Raw genomic sequence first — 24,386 nt, 5'->3', positions numbered from 1 at the left:
CATGGTATATAAAACATACAACTATACACGAGGCGACATATGCAAGGCCGCTCTTCGAAAACAAAGGATCCGTCAAACGCGACAGCAGATCAGATGAGGATTCGACTAAAAATAAACCGCAATAAAACTGAGGCAATGTGAAACTAGAAAGGATGCCATTTGATTGCGTGGTTGACATTCCTTGGCTACAGCGCTGCGCAGTCTCCACACATAACAGACTCGAATCCACGAGTCTACGATCCGACTAGTTATCACGGTTTTACGACTAAACTCTGTGTTGATACAAGATCCTAAGCAAACCGATATTGTGCTATTCATCGTGTGTGGTGGCAGATAACAGTCATCCCGATTTTATTTTTCCGTTTTCTTTTTGTTACATTCTCCTGGGGTTTAACCGGGAGTGTCTGTCTGCCCCTAGCGATAACAAGTAGCCTTCTACTTGACAGATCGCTACCCGTTGGTATATCAATTTCCGATCCTTTAAACCTCCTAATGCCTAGAAAAGCTCGCGAGCCACAGTTTCAGCAACACGGTAACATACCAACGTCACGATCCGAAGTTATCAATTATTGCATTATTGCTACACCTCATTGCTTGGAACCGGTGGTCTAAATCGACCTGGCTTTTTCACGTTCAAAATTCACGCCAAAGCTAAAAATCATCGAAAGTTTTACATCGAATCCATAACCGATTTCGCTAATTTCATATACCCAAGTCCAGGTTTCTAAGTCAGTGTCCAAATTTACCAGGTCTACGTAAAGCAATTGCCTTATTTCTCCAACTCTAATTAAGAATCGGAATTTCTAAATCCCAATATACAAAATTCTCCGCTTGCTGGACGACCACATTCGGCGATATATCAATAACAATCGCTGAGATCATGGTGCGAACATTGCCAGGCATATAGTTATTGAGAAGGAGAATGTAACAACATCGTTAATTTCACTCAAGTATACGCCAATGATAACTAGTTGATATACTACATTACCGTTTGGCGTAGGCCAATAATCAAGGCTGCAGGCTGTCAAAAACTCGTAAAATCGCGCATAGTCAATCAATTATTACTCACGATGGTAATTAGCTAATTATACACTGTTAAGTATACACCAATGGGCTGTGATTTCAATAGTCAATCAACTAGCGCCAGGTGTCAAACCAGCTCAAGTAGCAACATCTATATAGGTATAGTACAGGTCTACACTTGTGTACATGTGGCGGCTCGCGCAGTGTTCGTTGTGTGTCAGCTGGTACGCGAGAAAGCACGGATGCGATCAGGAACAACTCGAAAAATAGCTGATTACGATATTATGTAATTGATTACGCAGTTCCGAAACATTTAATAATTTACGAAGGTTTAAACCTTCTAAAGTAGTGTGAGACGAAGTAACGGCCAATATGGGCCATTGTTATTGCTGTTAACTCGCTGTTCTAAAAAGGAATGGAATGTATTACCGATCTCAACCTAAGTTAAACCCCTCGTAAGCGGCCTAAATAATTACAAGTTGAGACTGGATTAATCGCGTACCAGACAGGGAAAGCGCGAGTATTTGCACACAATAATATCGCCCTTTCTTTTCTCATTAACGGATTGCGAGTTAATTTCTAGTCTCTCAAGTAGGAAAATCAAATAAATTGCCACTTTGGAGATATCACGAACACAATTATGGTCAGTTGCGTCACAGTAGCGTGAAAAATGCCAATCATTCCCAAGAACAGCACTTCAAAAATATCACTTTATATCTGACATTATAACCTGATATTATAACCTGGCAAATTGGTCAGGGAATATTTCCGGGGTTCAATGTGTTTAGGGTAAATATGTTTCATAACCCACATAAGCACAGTTTGACGCGACAAGGATATTATTCAAATTGAAAGCATCTGTAATATTTGTGTTCTGACTACTAAACCGCTTAAAATGGCCGTAGTTCCATTCCACATTTCATTCACTCGATTAGAACGGTTGAATTACTAACGACGCAGGTATGCAACAGATTGAATGCCGGTAACAAAGGTTTATTATATCATAATGACCGTTCTCGGCAAACTATACTTCATTACATATCACCGCGACAATCGAAAGAAATTCAGCACGTGGCGTACATACCAGTCTATTGTAAACTTACGTATTTACTTTCAAACAATCGCCAGGTTTTACATAACGCGGAGACAGCACAGAACTTGTGTGAAAGGGGCGGCGGGTGACACCATTGCGACAAGCCCAATATCATCAGATCACCAGGCAGTAATTTACCCACCACATCTTTAGACCGCTCCACGATTAACCCCTCCTTAAAAAAGCAAACATACATCTCCTGAAACTAGTCTCACGCGCATTTAGATCGTCAGTACAACGGACGGATTTACACTGCACATAATCCCAATCAAGTTCTCGGGTGTGCCACCGCGACATAAATACCCAAACGATTACACACTGACGATTTCGAGTTTGTTGTCGTCTTGAAACACAGTTCGACTTCGTTTGTTTGGGTCTAAAAATTCACGATTACAAGAAACCTGTCAAGTTATCTAACCGCACGTACAGGAGCCGTTCCGCCCAATATCGCGGGTACAATACAATCCGATTTTACAGGAAAATAACATCGACGGTAATTTTAAGTTGCTGGCGCTTGCGTTTGGCACGTGAGACGTAACCAACGATATGTAATAACACACAAGTGCATAACCTTACTTCTTGTGATCGTATTCAGAAAGTAAGTTATTGTATTACTTGAGCGCTGAGCAGTGTAGCGAATGCGTTGCAAGCCAATAGGGTAATTCACGGGTAAGAGTATAATAACAACCTGCGCGTATTCATACAAATTAGAAGTCAAACGAGTGAAAAAGAGTCCTATAATATAGATTTGTTTCAAACACCGAGACACCCATAACAGGTTGGTTGTTGACCTGCATTAAAAGATAGCGAAAGCAACTTTGCCCTGTCAAATGCAATACCAGTGTGCAATACCAGCAGTGTTGCGTCATCTTGAACGGGGTTTACACGGTAATGAAACAAAAATCGATGAAATGCCAGTACTTGCGACTAACGAAAAACCAATCTTACTGACAGTATCACTTCATACATAGTTACCATCATCATCGGACAGTGTCATGTTAGCAAACAGCAAATAAAATAACTAATTACAACTTGCGTTCCGCGGTTCGACACAAGTTACGCGTTCCGGCCGGAGATATAAAGGTTAGTCGGAAATTTATCCGACTGATTACAAGGAAATCGACGGCTCAATTTGCAACCTCTCAGGTGCCGGCGCAAAATTGAACTTGAAAATAGAACACAAATCACGCAGACGTGTCTGATCGCGGGCTAACAACGCTCTATAGAGTGGTCAGATTTGTGAAGCACGCAATTATCGTCAAGTGTTTTTCAAACATCGGTGAAATTCGTCAAATTTTTACCAGTTACCGCGCTGCAAACATTTGTGAACGTTGTCACTCAAGTGTTGAGATACTAGAGACCGTTGACTTATCGCCCGCAATACGTCGGCAGTAAGTTTTTGCGTATAACTAATCCTCCCCAAATTTGCAGGATCAAATCTGAAGGGAGTACGGAATAGATTATTATATTATGAACTTGAAAAATTATAACTTGGAAAATCAGGCCAAAATTGAATTCGCGAATTTCGTAATACCGAATTAGAATCCGAGTTAGGACACAGACCTTCCATCCAATGATCTCGAATATATTTCACTTCCAAAACAAACTTGGATGTTAGACCTTTTTTGGACATTTATCTAGGTTCCTCCTCGCCATCTGATCGAGTCGCGTATGCGGTGTTTTAAAAATACCTAGAAATGGGCCGTGCTACAAGTCGGCAGCTACAGAATCATAATAAAGGCCTGGTGTAAATGGCTATTGTAGTCGAAAACACCATGAATACAACAAACAACAACTTGGATCAGTATTTGGACTCGCAAGTACCCCATCATTACAAAATCTTTACTAGGCATATAATGCGAAATAGTCACATGGGAAAAAGGTTTAGAAGTAAGAGCGAAATATTTGCTTCGCATTTTCAATAATCGACGCAGGGAGCCACGGTGCTCTCAGTTAAAATCACATTTCCCATTATGATATCGTGTACTATTTGAAACGATTTGGATTTACGATAACAATCCATAGACGGCGTAGTATACTGTTGAATTTACAGCCGATTCTAATCGTTATACCGGCAAGAGTCTAACACGCACCAAAACCAACGTGACCAAAGAAACCGCTATATTCGGCATATGGTAGCGTTTACGTGGGTCGAAAGTAAAATTCGATTAGCGCGTGTGTAAATTCGATCACTCGCGCATTGTCAGTAGCGATCGATACTTCGCGATGAGTTTTGGGTTACAATGGCGATATTCGAGGAAGTATCGTAAGCGTACAGCATCATTTTGACATACAGTTACTGCTACTGCTACTATTCGCTCGAAAGCTCACATCGAAACAAAGTACCTCTTGTTTGTTTTCAGGCTTATAATCAAGTACTTTTGGATTAGTGACACTTTCAAGTCAGTCGTCAACCTCATTACAACCAAATCATGATGAATAAAAACCGTCTTGGTCGGCACATATTACATGTTGCGCAATTACCGTCTTGCTTGTGTTGAAAAGTTACTTCGCAAAATATCCGTATCGGTTATCAAAAACCGCTTGGCGTAAAATGAACGCCCACCACAACACCGGATCATAGAATGGCTGATAAAAGATAGGCGTCACACTTCATGAATCACAAATCGTAAATCGCGACAGCCACAACAAACTAAGATTTACTGGCGACATATCAGTCGTATCACGCCCGGAAGGATAGTCCAAGGATACCATACACGCTACCATGCTATGTTGCGGGAATACATAGGTGGTCAAAGTATTCAGCGATGGAACTCAATGAGGACAGCACTGTATCACTGCACTATGCCTTTAGAAGCAATAGACCTTTGAAAATAGAAGTAACACCGTCAATTTTTACGAATTTACACGTAGAAGTAGCGATACAGGGGTGCGGATATTACCAGCAGGTAACCGGAGTTGGAAATGGCTACGTTAGAAATTGCGGTTTGCATTACAGCCAGAGTTTACGACAGCTCCACTCAAAGTGATGCTGACGCAGTTAAACACTACTTCTTATGAAATTCAACGCGTAGAAAGTAATACTTTTGCCTTAACAACAGTTAGTTAGAAGTGGAAGTGGTCTAAAATCGTAATAGATTGAGCAAGCAGTGCAGGAAGACAAAACCTACTCTAACACTTGACCAATGACCTGACCCCTGCTGCGAGCATAGCACATCATTACATCGCGCGCGCGGAATCAGCGATAAGTTTACCCGTACACTGCTTTGCGTCATACTTCCACGGTAAGAAAACGCATTCAAGCAGATATGAAAAGCATATCTTCAAGCATCCCGAGGTCGAAAATCGGCTTCTCGAAAGGTCGCGAAAGCACCTCTTTCCGAGTGCTAAAGTGGTCTACAGCTATCTGAATTACGCGGCGGGCTCCTCAAGGGGACGAGATACGCTTCTTCAAGTGACTCTTTGAACCGTCGATGATACGAGAGGTGTTCGATATGTCCAAATATGCGGGGACGCAATAGGATTATCCCAGCTGTTGGCAATTTTACGATGACGCTTTTTGGTAGGAAAGCGTGGAAGTCAGACCCCGCTTGTCATTTGGAGTATATACCTATCGGTTCGTCATTACGGAAAAATGTGAAAGTTCGCATGTTTCATAACGGAATATTATTGCCATTCCGCGTTCAATTAATTATGGTTAAGACGATGACACGGATGATGTCATAATCGCCGTGTGTTGAGGATAATGGATCGGCGCATAACAGAAAGAAGATTGACGCTACTTGATCGCAACCGAAATCCATACAAAGGAAGGGAGTGGGTTTAAACAAAGTTACCAAATACGGCAACAAAAAATCCTCGCTGTTTCAATGCCGTTCGCGAGACTCTCGCTAGAGAGATGATAGGTGAACCCAGCGAGATGGGATGATTGACGGGTTAAAAATCAACGATCCGCTGATGCATCGAAAATAAGTGGATGACGCATTGAGTGTGCCAACGACGTCTGACGACAAAATTTGGTGTAGGCGAAATCTCAAAGTCGATGGGCGGTTTGATTAATTACGATTTCGCAGTAACAGATCGCACTGTAACGAACGTGTTACCACTACAACGGGGTATTGATGCTTGATCGAGTCATAGAGCTTCCTGGTTATGAATTGGCGCTGCATATTGTCGTAGAGCAGGGGTGGGCAAACTACGGCCCGCGGGCCGCATGCGGCCCGCCACGCCGTTCTGTGCGGCCCGCGAGAGTCTAAAAAAAACTTTTTTAAATTTTGATAAAATGCGTACTAAAAATCGAATTAATGCAGGGACTTGATTAACTTTTTCTTAGTATATTTCACCTTGATAATTATAAGACAGTGGTTTTCAAACTGGTGGGCGCGCCCCCCTTGGGGGCGTGAAAGCATCTGAAGCGGGGCGCGAAGCTGAGCTCAACTGAAATATTTTTTCGCGCTCCGCGCGATTTTCATCCGGTTCATAGTTGTTGCTATGTATTTAGTCTGAATTACATATTGAAAAATCTCTCATCCACAGTCGTAACCTTTCATGCCTTCAAACTACCCGTTAGGTTGGCTAGCATCCTGGGTGCGTTTTGTGATATGACGATAAGGGGGCGCGAAATCTTTCACCATCATAAGGGGGCAGGACGTGTCTTAAAAAGTTTGAGAACCACTGATGCTAGTTAAATGCTTAATATCACAGCTCGATAGCTGCCACGAGATTGACATAATTTGGATCACCAGTGGGATTTCAGATTGGCCACTTCATTTTCATTTTTAATTATTTCAGTGGTGTGCTTATAAAAAACGATTCGGGCGTGTCTTAGGTAGATTCGTTGTCTGTATGCGTAGAATGGGGGTATTTATATTTTATCTACACATAGTAGAAGCGTGTTTGAAGCTAACATGGTTATGATGCTGTCAGCATTGTGTGTCCTGGAACTGATCCAAAAGTGGAATTACTAAATCTATGAACAGATCGCTGCTCACAGATTTATATTTCAATCCTGTTCTAAGAATCGGGCCAACCGACTTTCATCTGCATAGTTTTGACAATGGTTATTGAGGTCCGCCAGCCTATGAAATCTCGCCACTATATGTTTCAGACGCGTGTTAGATATCATCAAAGCAATATTTGGCTTGTTTTAAATAGCACATATATTGTCTCCCTGTCCTCACTATATAATCAAATATCAATATTGCGTTTTGGTTTATAATCCCAATTTTATATAGTGCGGCCCGCGAATGAATTCAGATGTTGAATGCGGCCCGCGAGCTCAAAAGTTTGCCCACCCCTGTCGTAGAGTCTCATAGTCTGAATTGGACTGTGTATTAGTGTTCGTATCGTCCGTGTAGCTATATTGTTTATAACTGATGGAGAGCACGAGACGAAATAAGGACACAAGTCGAAATTAGTGTTAAATATGATAATTAAAGAAAGTGTAGTTTTATAGGACATTCCTCCTCCAAATAATTTTATAAATATGGACAATATGGCAACCTTGCCTAAAGTCTAAGCTTGACAAGGACATCACTTTTGAGGCGGTATTAGAGACTATTGTAGCACGCGAACTTACGACTTAACGCTTATAGAAATTAATGCACGCATGCGCACTTGCACAGGCGAGAAGCATGCATTGGCTACCGCGAAAGTAGGAGTAAATCGTGACTTGAACGCACTCGCTCTCGTGGGATCTTTCTCATAAATAACCAATTGGATCTTCGTGAAACGATTGTTACGGAGGAAAACAACATTTAAAGGCGTGGAGCGATGTATGATCGCAAATATCATTATTGACGAATTTAGACAGTCATTTTTCGACGAATTCGTACGTTGCTGGTCAAAAACTAATTTACACCATACATTAAACGTGCGTGCACAGGTGCACACAAAATCAGTGACAAAACCCATGACAACAAAACGTGAATTATACAGAAGCATGTCGTGGATAAAATGTCTCACACCCCTTGCTATAAGATTCATCATTGCCTGTCATTCGCGGCCTGGGAGAGCGTGAAAGCTCCGTGTTTGCATATGAGCTTAGCCTCACTAGAGATCAAATTAACCTTCCAGCGAACGCAGTAAGGAGATTGGCGCGAATAACGGTAAAACCGCGATTCATCTAATCCAATATAGCGAAACATAAAATGTAATATTCCCAAAGTCGAATACAAATCATCTGTGACAACGGCGAAAACTAAATCTAGTATTTGCCTATTTCTAATCCATCTAAAGACGAAGTATGCGTAGGTAAACACGCGCTTATATTGCATATATACTGTTTGATGTGCAGTAGACGCAATGCATGTGATTGTGTAAAATTGTTTCAAACTAGACTACCATGATTGTATATCGCGGTGAGTTTATAATCGATACGCTTGAAGAGCCTACATCCCCACGAGCTCATAAATAATATAAGGTAAGCAACATGTAATTACGGTGTGTTGACAAAGGACATCATAACTCAGACTCACGCAAAACGATATCGATAGGTAGACGTGTACTTACAGCCTCTGAAGGGTTTTCAACCCGCTGAACAGATTTTCGGGCAGTATGGTCAGTTTGTTTTCGTTCAAACGCCTGAAAATAATATAAATATGAGGTTTGATGCATCCTAATTCGGGACGCATCGAAAAAGCAGTGCAATTACTTCAAATCGCGTATGGCGCGATTACGAAAATTTGGGAATTCCCGTTTGAGATTAGACCCTTGGGTATTTATGTTCTGCACATGTGTTGAAAGGAGGAAATACAGCGCTGTACTCAGAGTATCGCGTGGTCTACTAAGGCAATATATGGTGAACTTATGTCCCTCGCAATAAATTTAATCGCACGCATTATAACGGCTTATCGCCTGACTACGTTTGACAAAAATCAGGCCGCGAGGTCGCTGGCGTATTTAGGCGTTTTCGCTACGCCGATGAGTGACGCGCGTGATTATGTTATCGGCGACATTCCAAATATATATGTTGCTCATCTTGCGGTCCGCGAGTCTGAGGAAGCTGCCGACTGCGACAGAGGAAACCTTGAACCCGTCGTGATATGATTTTTAAAACAAAGTCAATAAAGAGATCGCGAAGCGGATTCAGCAAAAACTCGAATCATGATGCATGCGGCGAACATTCAACCCTCGTTGAACTTCGCGTAACAACGTGATACGCGATTGCGTGTTGATGGCGTATATTTCGGGAAAACCCGCCAGCAGTCAATTGCGGACGCAATGATCTTATGGGACCAGGCTACCCCTCGAATGAAAAAACTTTCAAAAATCAATTTTTTGTGTGATATGTGTTCTATTAAATGTCACATTTCATTTACACACATTTGTTAATGATTGTATAAGCCTAAGTGTGACAAATGTCACAGAATTTGTTTTCTGGAGACGGATAGACTAATTGACGGACCTGCGGGGCTCATGCACTTTCGAACAACAGCGCCTTCCAGGTGCGGGTTCGCTGTACTGCAGTAATTGGCAGAGATCGCATTCAGTTATAATGGTGACGTTAAATTTCCAAATCAGCGTCTTTTGGGCTGGGTCGCGACCTCGGTAATAAGTTATTACCAACAACTTCGTACATCCGTCACGGCGGGGACTGAAAATCCCAACAAATGGTCAGGTCATACGTAAGCGAAATATACCTAATCATGTTAAGGGGTGCAGTCAAACAAGGGCTATGTCATCCCACCCAGATTTTGGGCATGTTAATGTCGCTTTCCTACTGAATATTTTCAGCCACTTCATATTTCCATTGGGGCTACGGCGCCGGGCATGAGTCAACATAATTCCGATTGCCAACCGCCCCTATTTTGCACAGAAACTAAGCAGTTCATTTCGTCTCGTTATCAAGACTGTTTCAAGTCGCGCTAATTGGGAGGGGATACCATGAACACAACGCCGCGATACCCTTTCCGAATCTACAAGTACAACCAATAACAAAGGACCGTTATACAAGTCAGCTCAGTAAGGTTACGATTCATCTTGCCAATATCACTCGGCGACATCAACAGAACGAAAGAAAGTCAAGTGTTCGATGTCACATTACTTCTCATATTACTACATGCGTTGCGACGGCGTAACCAGTGCGACAGCGCCGAAATAAGTTCCCAGACGACAGTTGACGAAAGGGCAATGTCACCAAAAACATGCTGTTGCGACTCTGCCCCGTCTACATACACGGTATAACCGCGACCCGAATAGCCTCCCGAGTCCCTAATAACAATTACAGCGAGTGAAGTATGCCAGATATTTCAATGCGTGTTCACCAAGCGAAAGGTTAGGCATTATCGATACTATTGATTTCGTGAAGTTATGTCAAAGATTCCAAATCGAATTTATAGTTCCATTAATGGCATATGACCCGCGTAAAAGTGCAGTCCGCACAAAATTACCTCTTGTTTTGAAATTCGGGTAGAAGTGGTAAGTAAGGAAATACTTCGACTTTTCCGGAGTAATCGAGTACGTTAAGCTAGATCTAGATCGAATACTTACTTATTTTAGTTGGAAATCGACGTTACCGCTACTTCTACTTGAGTATCAACGATACTTTGTAACAGCATTTGTGTTCGGGTTCGCCGACATTGTGACGTGACTTTTATTCGCTAAGTCACAATGAACCAGTGATGTTGCCGCAATATAGATTTCGTAAGTTCCATCCTGCTGACCGTGGATGCCCTCATTTACCGTCGAAAGCACGGCTGTGCCAGTAATAATAACAAATACCGGTGACCAAGGTGGGGACCCCGGTAACGGTAACACTGCGATTTATTGTGGAGAAACAATAACTCAACGCGACACGACACGAAACAAGTATTCCATTAGAAATTCACTAAATCACAAATCTAAAATACGTAGCCTACATTCAATACGGCCAGGTTAATATAATAACGTAATAACACGGAGATACATATGAATTCTGGTATATTTCAATAATACGTAAACCCATGATCTGAGATTAATCTAAGATTAGTTTCACGGGCGTTAGTTCAGTGTAAACTGTGTATAGTCATTATTCATATTGAATCTGTGGTGTCATCGACACTGGTTATGGCAACAGTGTCGAGGAGCCGCTTTGTGACGAAATAAATATTTCGCCGATTTAGTACAGATTCCAACGCGGTAGTTACCCGTCTTCGCTTTGACAGTGCTGGAACACGGTTATCTCAAATCTCGAGAAGGAACGAATGGTAGTTTTCGGGTATTTACACGGATATGAAATACGATTTATTACCAACCAAGATCAATATCTCGAAACATACATGGTACATTTGTACAACCATAAAGTATTGGCAAGAAAAGATTTCCCACTGGAGTTTGACCATTCGATAGCCCTTTTGCGCGGACGAATCACTAGCCTCAAGGCAGCAGGGTGGGCAATTCCGCAAATGAAAAGTTATTATTACGACATCAACGACAGATACTGTAATTGCATTGCGTGAAATTTGTTTCGGCTCTCCCGGTTTCATTTAGAAAGCGTCTCGTAAAAGGACCACCACAGTGCTGGGCCGACCTAATTTACGCCGTAAAGTCAAATTAAAAATTTCACGCTAGCTCGAGTCGTATCGACGGATCGCTTTGGGAGCGCAAATTAGGCACAATATACCAATCCTGTTCTAAAACCGTTTATCACTCTTACTGCCCAGTGCCTATGTTTCTCAGTTATCACCGTCGCAAAGTAAGAGCTAACACCGTGCATTACAGGTGAGCTCGCATTATTATAGTAAATCCTAGTAAATGCGGTCACCGAAAACATCTTGAGAGCAAAAAGGACATTTCGCGTCCAGTTTAACGGTACGCGCGCGTAACAATCGAGTTGTCTAGAACAATTAAATGACGAAATCCTTGCGAAGAATCGTTTCGTGATTACAGGCGGATGAAAGCTGCCTTTACATCCAAACTCTAAAGGAAAGAATAAAATCTATATTCGTGGGGAGGATGGTTACCGGGCCTGCAGATAAGGCGCAGTTACAAGACATTACGAGGGAGGCGAGACGGTCATATGTAATACGGATGATTCTGGGCAACAATCGTCCTGTCATGATTATTGTCACAAGCATTCTATGTCGGATAACGCACCCTTTGAGGAAAATGGCTGGATGATATGAAGTTTAGTATTGTTACCACATGGAATTCATGGGTTTGATGATAGCAAAGGAGGTCCAATATATTCTAAATGGGTTTAATTTTGTTTTATGAATAAGCAATGTGCAATAAATCAGACCAATGAGTATATTTATAAGTAAACATCATAGCAAAACCTTTTCCATTCAAGCAACGTAACGTAAACTTGAAGCGAAGTGAAACCACACGTAAACGTTTCAACACATCTGACAACCGCGAAATATTGATTGCAACCTCAATAGCCGAGCGCGTTCATTGTCGGTTGCAACTACGTCACAACACCAGATAACGACACGATGAGTTTAGACAACGCTGAGATGGCTATCATCACCGGATTACAATGTGTTTGAGGATGGCCTCCTGTTAAATGTATATTTCTCACATTTTGGCGATTAGGAATTAACACACCCACGCGCACATAAATGACAACATTACCGATGTAAACCAATACACGACTTTATTTTACTCATACGCGAGTGATATTGTGTAAATTTTTACAATGTAAATTGTACAAAGACTGCAGAGAATCGGGCTAGGTCCATATTTTATAATGTTCCGACGCTTAATTCACATGCCGAAATTTTATCGAAATAGTCATCAGATCATCGATGCGAATGTCGGGGGAAATTATGACGTAATAGTCAATGAAACTGCCGTTTGGACACCTGATTACCACGATAACATGGGAAAATGCCACATTTGCCATATCAAACCTTCATTGGTCATCGAGCGTATTGGAAAGAAACAATAGCTAGTATCATAAATGACCATTGCAAAAGTGGCTGAACAGTAAACACCATGCTATTATGGATGCGCTCACAGTCCACGCAGTGAAATCAAGTACAATCAAAATAAATGCGTTTTTTTGACCGCTATATGAACCACGCCTATCGGCCATACCTGGGTGCGTGATGGCTTAAATGCCAATATCACTAGTTAGTACTTTTGCTTGTGCCAGTCGTTCGTGAACGAGGCTGAAGACAGTGTCCTAGACATACACAAAAGTGGTCAATCCCGCGAAGTTTACACGATTGTACAGCGCACGATGAGAGATCAAAGAAAAATCTATTTTGGACATGAGAATAAGCACGCCGTTGGATAGATAACAAATCTCCTAAGACGCGAGGATATCGCAAGAAGGACTGCCCGCTATCCACACTCAATCACCACTCGATTCCAGAAATAGCAATGCCGAGGAAACGATGCGAACCGCACCCTCTTCCTCCCATGCCAACGTCACTTCATAGCGATAATACTGCAGTACCAGCGCATTAATTCATTCATAGCCTTTTTAAAATAATGTATTGACATTGTGAACATGAACGCACACCGCAATTTACTCACAACAATCCCAAATCGTCGTTAAGGCAAGAATTACCGTATTACGTCGGCAAGTTCAAAAGAGTCTAATGTTGAAAACGTGTGTCGTTTCGAATTACGTTAGGAAATTATAACATACCGCGCCAACATTACAATTAGTTATTAGAAGGTTTAGAAAAACCGCTAAAAGGATAACACATGTCCCATTGCGGGCGGCACTCGGAAACGAAACTGCCGATATTAATATCCAAAACGTAAGAAGGTATCAGAATTCAATCCGATAATGTTTTGTTCGTTTTATGTTTCCGGATTTTATATATTATCCACGCTCGCTCAGATCCCCGATGTGTCTTTATCACGAAAATGTCAAAGGTGAGACTTGTACGGTGTCAGCCGTACACTGAACCGATCAAATTGCGTTAAAAAGTTTAGGCTCAACGCCGCACATGCCGGAGACATGCGCAATTCGAGCTATGCCACAAATGCCCCGTAAATCCTTGGATAGTGAGAGAATCATTTAACCCACGCATACTGCGGGGATGATTGTGAACTTGAAGGTTCAACAGTTACGGATAGTAGGCGTGCTTGATCTGATGATAAATCTGACTCATATACTTACAGTACTTCCAGCATTGTGTTTTGACTAAACGAATTCTTTTCGATGCTGCCGATGTCGTTGCCGTAGAGATATCTGAAACGGAAAAAAGTTGGCAGTTTAGGATCGCAAGTTGAAGCTTTTGAACTTATAGTGAGTTTCAATAAGTCCTTTTGTGTTTATGTTGAGGTTTCAAATCAGCGACGGCTAAATGTAATGCAATATGTAATGCAAGATTCATGTCTCGTTCTGCCACGCTTACATAACAAGCGCGACGTATCATACATGATAAAAGCTCATCGGGTTGCATGAAGCTTCAACCCGCGTACCATAGCGCTTAGGCACCTCATTTTATCATTCACGGGTATATGGACGGTGGACGTTCATTCCATAAAATAAGTTTGCGCAGCTGTTGTTCCGCCCACCGCACGACATTAAATAGATTGCGCCATCAATTTTCGGCGGCCATATTTTTGCTCAAATCACGACCGCTTTTTAAAATTTACCCATCAAAGTGACAGGCCCGTGAAAGTATTAGATAACGCAAACACGGCCGAAGGGGATTTCAAAACGTAACTCATATAAGAAAAGCTTTCATAGTGCGACATCGTCGAGAACATAACTACGTAACTGTATTCAAAGTAAAGGTTGTTTCACCGTCTCCAGGCCGGTCGCAAAATGCAATTCTTGCATGGGTGCCTCACTTAATCATTAGTTAAACACTGGGCAGAACTAATGACAACCCAACACAATGATTTACCTGAAATAATAGTTTGTTTTCAAACTCACATCCCGCAGCCAGCAGAACCAATGGCAACAAATTAACTCGGAGCTTGCACGTGACCGTACGTAAATGTGATCGCGCACCATTTCACATGAGACAAATTGCTCATGTGACACTAAGCTACATTAATCTGCATGTTAGAAACGCACTAACTAAATGACGTGTACGTGATGAAGGACTTAGGCGACCAACCGAAACAATAGATATAGTTACAAACGTGAGTCATTTATTCAACTAAGCAACGTAAAAGCATAATAGCACAAACAGCAGTTGGTTCACAATCGCAGGGCGTAGCAGCCTTGAACAAGTGTAACTTATGTAACTATAGGATACTATACTAGAGCTATCGAATTGGAGGTTGAGATATATCTTAAAGTGAAACTGGTATAATGATAAAACGGAGCATCTGGTTAGTTCTTCCCCATATAATGTATGTAGGCATTGATCGGCGCACCAAAGATTAGTCAGTTCTAGCGTCGATCTAGAAGAGTTTGGGTTAGTGCAGAGGTCTCAAACACGCGGCCCGCCAGAGCATTTTGTGCGGCCCGCGACGACATTTTTGATTTTTATTAATTTGACAATATATAAGTGTCACATATTTTTTTTCAGGTTATAAAGTGTAAATTCCCTCTAAAATTGCTCTGAAAACCTAAAACTATTCACCAAACTTCACTATCGCACAGTGGCGGCTCGTGACAATATCGGGTGGTGGGGCAAGGGCTGCAAGCGACTTTTTATCACGATGACGTCACAATGACGTTTTCCAACATAAACAAGTACCTTGATGGTACGGTAACATGAATTTCCCGACAACAGTGATTTTAACGTATGTGACACGAGAGGTCTGCCGGTGAGCTGTTCCTTGAAGTGTGGTAACTGCGTAAACGGCGTACGGAACAAAGATTCAACATGGTTCATGTTCGCACTTCACCTCACTAATTATCTGCAGGAATGGAAATGACTATAACTATATAAGAGATTTGTAAGCCTAACTGGAAAAGTCAACGAGTTCGGACACGTACGCAATTTTTATCTCATAGATGTGGCCTGTCATATTGAATCCAAAACATCATTCTGAAGAACTCGGACATTCGGTCTCGGTACAGCATAGGAGATTTTGGCCTTGAAACTGGAGACTGTAACACGACACATACGGCTTACTGTATATATGTCTGCTGCGAAATCGCCTATGGAAAATATATTACCGAATAAATACGTGGATTAAAGCCGTAAACTTAGTACACTGTTACATCACATCATCGAGAAGTAGCCTCATGACACTTTTCGGTATGATACACTGTCAAAATTAATACGAACAGACCAACACCGAATTTTGCGTAAAATTTACTGAGGAATAGGCTGATCAAGGGATCAGCTGTTAGTCGCCAGCTATCGCGCTTGACAGGGGTGAAATTGACATTGGAGAATATGAAGTAAAAGTAAATATTTGAATGCAAACCGAGAATGTTAGTAAACTGTTTCATGATATCATCATCTCATCACCTATCTCAGTATGGAACACAGTTAACGTTAGCACAGGTACACCGGCTTTTGCGTGAAATCCGCAATGCGTTAGGTAGGCTTAAGTGTCAGATCAGCGCACATCTCTACCATACTCGACATTGATAACAAAATCACTGCCATAATCATTTAGTGTCAACCCTGAGACTTGGCACAGCGTTCGATACTAGAATCAAGTCATACCGTGCAAAAGCTCATGACGGATTTAGGTAAGGAGCATCGTTAAAATCAACAGAGACCAATACCGGCTTTGCGTAAGATCTGTTTGCGATAAATGACGAGTCAGTTCTCACTCGACTTAGGAAAAGAAATTACCACCAACACAGTTCAGTGACAAACTTGAAACTTGGTACAGCGTTCGATACTAACATTAAGACTTACCGTGCCAAATGTCATGACCGATCTCGGTATGGAACATCGTCAAAATCAATGGATACCAATACCGGCTTTTGAATAAAATCTGTTTGCGATACATGACGGATAAGCACACACTCAACTACGGAAACGGAATTACTACCCTAAACTTTAGGTAGAAACCCTGAAACTTGGGGGAGTGTTAACTACCACCATCACGACATGACATACCAAGTTTCAAGAATTATCATGGTGTGAAACACCATCAAAATCGACCTATACCAGCAAAGGTCGACTAAACGCATATGACGGTAACCGAGTTCAGATATAGATACGATTGTTACATCACACCTTACGGGCAACAGACCTATGTTGCCCCGGTTGCTCGGCAATTTTATGAATAGGAGAGAGTAAATCACCGTTTCTTTATTGTGCGTGGCTTTGAGAGAATAGACAGCGAAAGCTTGTTATGAGCGCTACCGGGGCATGCCCCGGCTAGGCATTCGCAAAGCGAAAACACAGAAGAGAAGTCGATTTTCTCAGAGACTTCGCTATATATGGGCATTTACAAGCGAAATAATAAGAAGAATGCGATTTTCGCTGTGATTTCAGTATATATCGATTGCTGTGCATCTATAAATGGTAAAGAATTGTTATTGAACAGAATTTTAGGTGGGGCAATGCTCCAGTTGCCCTATAGGACGAGCCGCCACTGCTATCACATCAATTGCAAACGCTACCATGTGGAAGATTCACTATTTCGCCACATTGAATTTGGACGCGACCTTTCATAGAATTACTGGAACTCGGGCTGACTCGATGGAAAAATGAAAATGACTCGAGTGGACTCGGGGTGACTCGGAACGCCGTGAATTTGTTAGAATTATGGACGCAACAAACTAATCGCGTGTCATGGCAATAAATAAATCAGAAGGTCGCAGTTTGGTATTTCGCTTACTAAGCAAGTAGTTATGGCAACCAGTGGCAATCTATTAGTTACATCTTAGGTCGCTTAGTCGCTGAACCATGTTATTAAGACCACTTCAAGGTACCGAGTAGCCTACGGTAGTGGTACGCTCCAACGATGGCTCGTTCGGCGTTCCGACATTTCTATTACTAGGACGCATTCATTAATATATTGATTCGATATTTATATATTTTTCCGCTCCTATTTACGAAGATATTTGACCATGAGATTAATAGCCTACTTATCAGGAGTATACCCGAATCTTTGATTGGAATTACACTGCCCAACCCAAAAATGTTGTGATATTAGATCAGTCTCTATTATCACTCTGTTAAATTCGAAATATCAAAAGGCGATAACTTCTATGATGACATCACACATTTGTCCGCTCATATTGTGTCTATATTTTATAATTAATATATATCAAGTACAACAAGAATTCTATTCAAATAGTTATAAATGTGATGATATTTTTCCTGCCAGGCCTAAATTGATACAAGAGTAAATCACATTTTGACGATGTGTGTTTATTGTCAGCCTGCTGGATCGGCTCACGTTCAATAGGAAAATTCCAACCCGTCAAATAAGGCCTACTTGGAAAGACATATAATACCCCTATATATGCTGCGGCCCGCGGCGTCGTCAAAACTGGAAAACTGGCCCGCGAGGACATTTGAGTTTGAGACCTCTGGGTTAGTGTATCAAATTGATAATGAACTAATAAAAATATGTACTTACAAAACTCTAAGCTGCTTGAGTTCAGCAAAGTCGTCTCTTGATATATGCGTGATATTGTTACTTTGAAGTTCTCTGGAAACAGAATTAACATGTTACAATAATCTTTTTACTTTCTGGAGTCTGGGGATTGTGCTAAATTGAAAGATTAGAAGAATCGATGAATGAAGGTTTTCTACGTCGCAACAGAGGTAGAAGATATCAAATATTGTGACGAATCAGGATTAAATTAGAAATGTCTACAGAGCGCGATGTACACATGCATAGTTGTCATAATCTCGTGGCTAACCGTTGGCAGTAACAGGTATCACCGAACGCTGATCCGTGTTTGCACAACTAAATCAATCTGTCCGCACAACGCAATTTGAGTGCGCTCGCGATAACTCCGAAATATTTCAGGGATAAGCGTGTTTGGAAAGAGGTTTATGATACCAGATATTGCGCTCGAAAATATTTAAATTGCCGCCTGAAAACTCTCCGAAGATATTCGAAGATTAGCATTTAACCTGAAAACAATCCGATACGCATGATGTGTTTCAGAAACGCCTTTTAGCGAAGCGATGGTTCCTACAAATTGTCTGTGTCGTCGTTACAATGGGTAACAGAAAGTATATTGCCGATGTGCAGAAGTAGTCGATCTACCCCGAGTGTTCATAACTGTACGACCAACGCGTATGTGTAGTGTCTACGCTATGCATCTACAGATTCGACAGGATTACATATCGCCTGTGGAGTATTCATAAACACAACTTATCCACCATTGTCGTTGATTCAATGTTTTGTATGATGTATTGATGCTCAATGATTTCAGTAAGCAGAATTCTAATATCCACTATACCCATCGGCGTCTAATGGACCAAAATATTCGAGACCTTACCCACGGCAACACGTAAATTTCGGGTAGACCGAGAGTCACGTAACCGGTTGTTTAAGGAGTCCCGCACTCACGACTAATGTACTGTAACTGCCAGCCTCAAGTCAGCGGTTGTTTACCAAGCTTTAAATTAAATCAACAGACCTAACAACCTGAGTAATAACCCATTCCCAAATAAATTGGATATTTCGCCCGTACTAGCAGCCAGTGGAAAATACGGAAATAGATCTAATGTAATATTATATGATATAGCGTACTGGTTACAACAGATGATACTATAAAGTTTCGTAAACGCCAAACTTATATATTTACTGAGAAAGGCGCAAATTAAGTGTGTGGAAGCTCAGCATTTTCGACAGATTTACGGGAGTCCGTTGCCGCGGCCGTTTGTTAGGTTGTTTTCATGAAAGCCACTTTTATATTTGATATAAAACGATAATTTACGGCACGATGCAGCCAATGAACCGGCCGCGCTGACAGCGACTGCCATATTTATTACTTTACCCGTGTAGGTCGGCGGGGTGGTAAATCAATGGCAAGACTGGCGCAAACCGCAACAACTCAACACAAATCACAAAACTCTTCCTTAAACCAACATCTTTTGACGCAATAGCCGGGTACAGAGAGATAAACCACGGATTTTGAGTGACAAGGCTATTTCACCGAACCAATTTTGGCATTTAAAAAGCAGTGACATTTACATTATGTCGTCACACAAGATTACTGACATATGCCACCAGGAACCTTTGACACTGCGACTTTACCACTGATCGGTTGAGCGTAGTAGACAGTATGTAGTAGGTACCCTAGGCCCAAGGGTCTGTAAACTTGGTTAATAGTAAATAGATAAGTACAGGTTGCTGGTATCACAATGAGAGAATAGCGAAAAATTCCCGATCTATCTTTTTTCATCACATCTTCAAATTGCATTATGTCAATTGTCACCCACTTCGGACTCTCCACGATGGACTAATCATTTCCACGGCTTACACCACTGCATGTCGGCAAACAAACTCAGATGTCATGTCAGATATGTCGATTGAAAAAATCGAACGATCATACATTACACGCGGGAAAGAAAACACTACCCGAAGGACAAACACGGCGTGTACATCGTAAGTGATGCGCCGTGACATAGTTAGCGAGTTATCAGCGACGATTTAACGCGCAATCATCGCGATATGTTGCAAAAAATCGTTTCCTCAAATTTACTTAATGATTGTTCGTCACTAGAACAGGGCATAGATGGTTTACTTTGTGCATTTTACAGCCGGGAAACAAGGGCTTTATGTAACCACATCACAGAACACTGAACAGTAAACACACTCCAATTCGGACATAAGTTTGCAACTACTTCTCAAGAACACTGGAATTCAACAAAAGATATTGCGTACTTGCAAAATTGCCGATATTAATCCAATAAGTCCCGCTACTTAGAGTCAGGCCGTTCAAATGCCCAGGTCAAAACGAAATGAATAATATGGCAATAACTTTCGTTGAGAAAAACTCAACTCGCCGCTCGCTCAGTTAACGACACGGTAACAAATACTCGGGTCATACGTCAGCGGCCCGCACAATTGAAGCGGTAGATACAAAAGCATAACTCACATTCTTTCTACAGATTCTGGGATTCCTCTTGGTACCGAAGTTAGTCCGCGTCCTACGCACTGCATCGTTTCCTCCATGCAAATGCATCCTGGTGGGCAACAGAGAGCGATGCCCGACGTGGATATTAGTATCAGCAGAGCCTGTACGATCCTCATGGCCGCGTATGGCATCATAAATGTCCGGCGTAGATGTAGATATCAGATTTAAAATCTATCGTCAGTTAAATTCGGGCTCACCGGCCTCCGTTGGCAATATGCAGATAATACTACTGGCCACAATATGAAATGAATCTGTGAAGAGGTCAATATTGAGTAAACGATTTACTGATACTGACACGTTGTTTCAACACCATTCTCGCGTCGTTAGCGCACTATACGTAGTGAATTAACATCGGCCACTGACCTAGCTTGACCTCCACCACAGACAATAGCAACTATGACTTAATAATTGGAATTATATTTAACCTTCTGTAACGTTTAGTATGGATATAGTCGATGAATGAAACAGCCGCCTCGTGAAATGCAATACGCAGACGGTAGATTACAATTTACAATAGATAGATCTTATTAGTAGACACCATTCCTGCTGTATTCGGACCGACCAGGTCTTGCTCTCATCTGCTCGCTGCCAAGGCTGCTGGATACCATTTATAGTTACCGTCTATTCGCCCTCACAACTCCTATATCCCTCAACGACCAACGGCAAATACTCCGGCGATTACACTCGATTGGGCAAATAGATAACCGTGGCCTAAGCATATAGAATAGCGACTATTTCTAATTCTTCAGTTACTAAAATCTTTCGATCCCCTCTCGTTGACCAGAGCGGTGGGACACAATAGCGGCAAGCAGGATTAAATAGTATTTCCCTAACGATTAACCGAGCCTATACATGTGGATCTGCATGGTTCATCTTGGGCCACTCGAACGTATTTCGAATTAAAGTCCACAGAACCGTTCTAGCGCTGTAACATGTTGGCAGACAGTGTAACCAATTATACTTATCATGCTACACTCAAAAAGAAAGTACTTGAACTTATCGCGAACCATACGCAAAGAGAAAGAGGAGCCGACATACTGAAGTCGCAAATCTAGTCCTGACTAACATAAACCCGCATGTCTTTACTATGTATTCATTCTAAAGCACTGAGATAAAGAGCGCCTTGTCGGCTCCATGCTAGACCGTAGCGTCATGTGATCACATTATTTAGTTTGCTTACATTACAGAATTCCCGATGACTCTAATGATACCGAGCGCCTATTGTATTATCCTTAGATGCATAACTCTACCTATTGTCATTAAGTTTTTACAATAAATATTTCCGCCATGTTTCATCCACCATCTAAACAAATCTCCGTGATCCCACTTATTGAGATCTGTTAGCAAACACCATTTCATAAATCCCAAGTACGTGTGACGGTTTCAATGTAAGTTTTCACACCTCAAGGCAATTAATCGCAAACAAACGCGCTATTATAATCATCGCGCCCTCACATTGCATTGGATACGGCAGTAGCCAACATTTATTTTAGCCACCGACTTGACGTGCGACCTTGGAATTTGTCAAGATTGACTTAGCTGATGGGTGCTATCTGATAAAATTACAGCAGCTTCAAAGCATACAAAATGATCCAAACTGCTCCCTGTAACTAGCTATCATCTACTTACAAGATAGGGCGACGATTCTGCAAACATGCAACAGAATCGATCTCGCCGTGAAATAGGCTTTGGCATACCTTAATCAAGATTGTCAAACCGTCTACAGAAAAGTGTACTTCTAAAACAATGATAATTGTTTCAACGTCAGTAAAAGTCTATTAGACTATTGAAAACTTGCGACATCATAATGAATATAGGCTTTGATATTACGGTAGTAATATCAATCGACATTTGGTACCTCCCTGTCATAAAACTTCGGCGATTAGAGCATTATAATCTTGCTGACACACTTGATTTGTAATATAAATTGCACCGAGACGTAGCATCAGTTCCCTTATTTGCAATACCACAATATGCAGTTTGGCTGTTTCTTCCCTGGTACTAGGAATTGACAAGAGTAATTCAACCAACCCGAACCCCTCGTCATCGGATACAGCTTCGCCCACAGCCGGAGGTCGAGAGCACCAACGGCGGCGATAGAAGCATTTGTTTTGCCCTCGAGCCTGTGTTTACTCCCGCTCTCGTCTTGCTATTCAAGTGATCAATTCCTCGGCAGTAGAGTAAAGAGTTTACTCACGTGAACTGGAATCCCGGCAGGCGATTTTCGAATGTCAATCCGCGGGCCTGCGTAATGTTGTTAACTATTTCGGCGCACAGCAAAAATGAGAGCGCCAACTGGCATTGAAAAACGCAATCAATCGGACTTTATTTTGTGCTTGGCCTCGTAATATAGCATCATAAATTGCAATAGAATCAATTGGGTCAAACTTGATAATATATATTCTAGTTTACAGAGCTGGTCGATAAGTCTATAATACCACTATATTGAAAATTCCACCGCAGTATAGCACAATACATTATACATCCAATACGTTGCAGGCCAGGGTAAATTAATGATATCTATTCTCAACATACGATGTTGATAGTCCGTCCATAACAAACGTTGGCTAAAGTGACGTATTGCATAAATGAACTTGCGAGTACTGATGGTGCGAACCCCTGCGAAAGATTCTGGTTCGTATGAACGCTTACCTTTTAGAAAGGTTTTATGTGAAGACGAACGTCACGTAACGTCTTATTTCCAATACCAACCCTACATTTTCGTAAAGTAATATTTAATGCACACGATACCTAGCGATGACTCAGGCCACATTATGCCACAACGCGCAGTACTTGCTGACTTTTTAAGCGTAATGTATCAACTAGAGCAGTGGTTCTCAAACTTCTTTAGATACGCCCCCTTTATGAAAATGAAAAATTTCGCGCTCCCCTTATCGTCATATCACAAATGCAATAGGAATGCTAGCAATACCAAGGGATAGTTTGATGGCATGGAACAGACCTGGGCAAAGTGCAGCCCGCGGAGCAATTGGTATTCAAAACAGAAAACCTACTTTTGGATGTTACTTCGTGGACTAAAACCGTAAGCTTTGTGATCTGAGTAGTAAATTCGTTAACTTTGAAAGATTTCCATATAGTTTAATTCATTCAAGCCTTCTTTATTGCCATTTTCACGTTACTCATTACACGGTTTTTATTTGAAATTGTTCCGTGATATGTTTCCAAATCCAAAACACTGGTAAACACAATTTATGTTGACTTAGATCAGACAATTGGTTTCGACTAACTTTTGGGTGCTGAATTAAAAAATGACTTCCGTTTTTCTCTATCACGTCAAGTTTTTGGGGTAGGCCCCCACACCCTTGTCTCATAACCCACATAAAAGTACTACTTTCAAGATTTTGTGTTTATTGTATAAAACGTTGTAAAAAA

At 41.5% G+C, this 24,386-nt stretch overlaps 3 protein-coding genes across 5 annotated transcripts in view; 1 reads left to right on the top strand and 2 right to left on the bottom strand.

The window, feature by feature from the left end:
- Positions 1 to 4,551, bottom strand: part of LOC145440229 (RNA-splicing ligase RTCB) — a 69,699-nt gene extending 65,148 nt beyond the window's left edge. The window contains exon 1 of the mRNA XM_080317804.1: positions 4,532 to 4,551. Within this exon, the coding sequence (XP_080173930.1) occupies positions 4,532 to 4,536 (5 nt within the window). The 5' untranslated portion in view covers positions 4,537 to 4,551. The remainder of the gene's footprint in view (positions 1 to 4,531) is intronic.
- The window catches only part of LOC145440221 (slit homolog 2 protein-like), a 56,339-nt gene extending 33,130 nt beyond the window's left edge, over positions 1 to 23,209 (bottom strand). Inside the window, exons 1-5 of one of the 3 annotated variants that reach the window (XM_080317792.1) lie at positions 23,191 to 23,209; positions 20,955 to 21,244; positions 18,476 to 18,547; positions 14,136 to 14,207; positions 8,588 to 8,659 (exon numbers count right to left, since the gene is read on the bottom strand). In XM_080317792.1, coding sequence (XP_080173918.1) covers positions 8,588 to 8,659; positions 14,136 to 14,207; positions 18,476 to 18,547; positions 20,955 to 21,127 — 389 coding nt within the window. In that variant the 5' untranslated portion in view covers positions 21,128 to 21,244; positions 23,191 to 23,209. Of the gene's footprint in view, positions 1 to 8,587; positions 8,660 to 14,135; positions 14,208 to 18,475; positions 18,548 to 20,954; positions 21,570 to 23,190 lie in introns of those variants that run through there. The other 2 variants (XM_080317791.1, XM_080317793.1) reach the window with 2 other exon arrangements.
- LOC145440245 (uncharacterized) overlaps positions 1 to 24,386 on the top strand; it is a 156,574-nt gene that overhangs the window by 20,580 nt on the left and 111,608 nt on the right. The window lies entirely within an intron of this gene.

This window comes from Botryllus schlosseri, chromosome 6, assembly GCF_051294905.1.
Source record: "Botryllus schlosseri isolate E-star chromosome 6, Bs_hap1, whole genome shotgun sequence".
NCBI lineage: Eukaryota > Metazoa > Chordata > Ascidiacea > Stolidobranchia > Styelidae > Botryllus > Botryllus schlosseri.
Note: the sequence above shows the minus strand (reverse complement) of the source record. Positions and strands in the feature narration are given on the sequence as shown.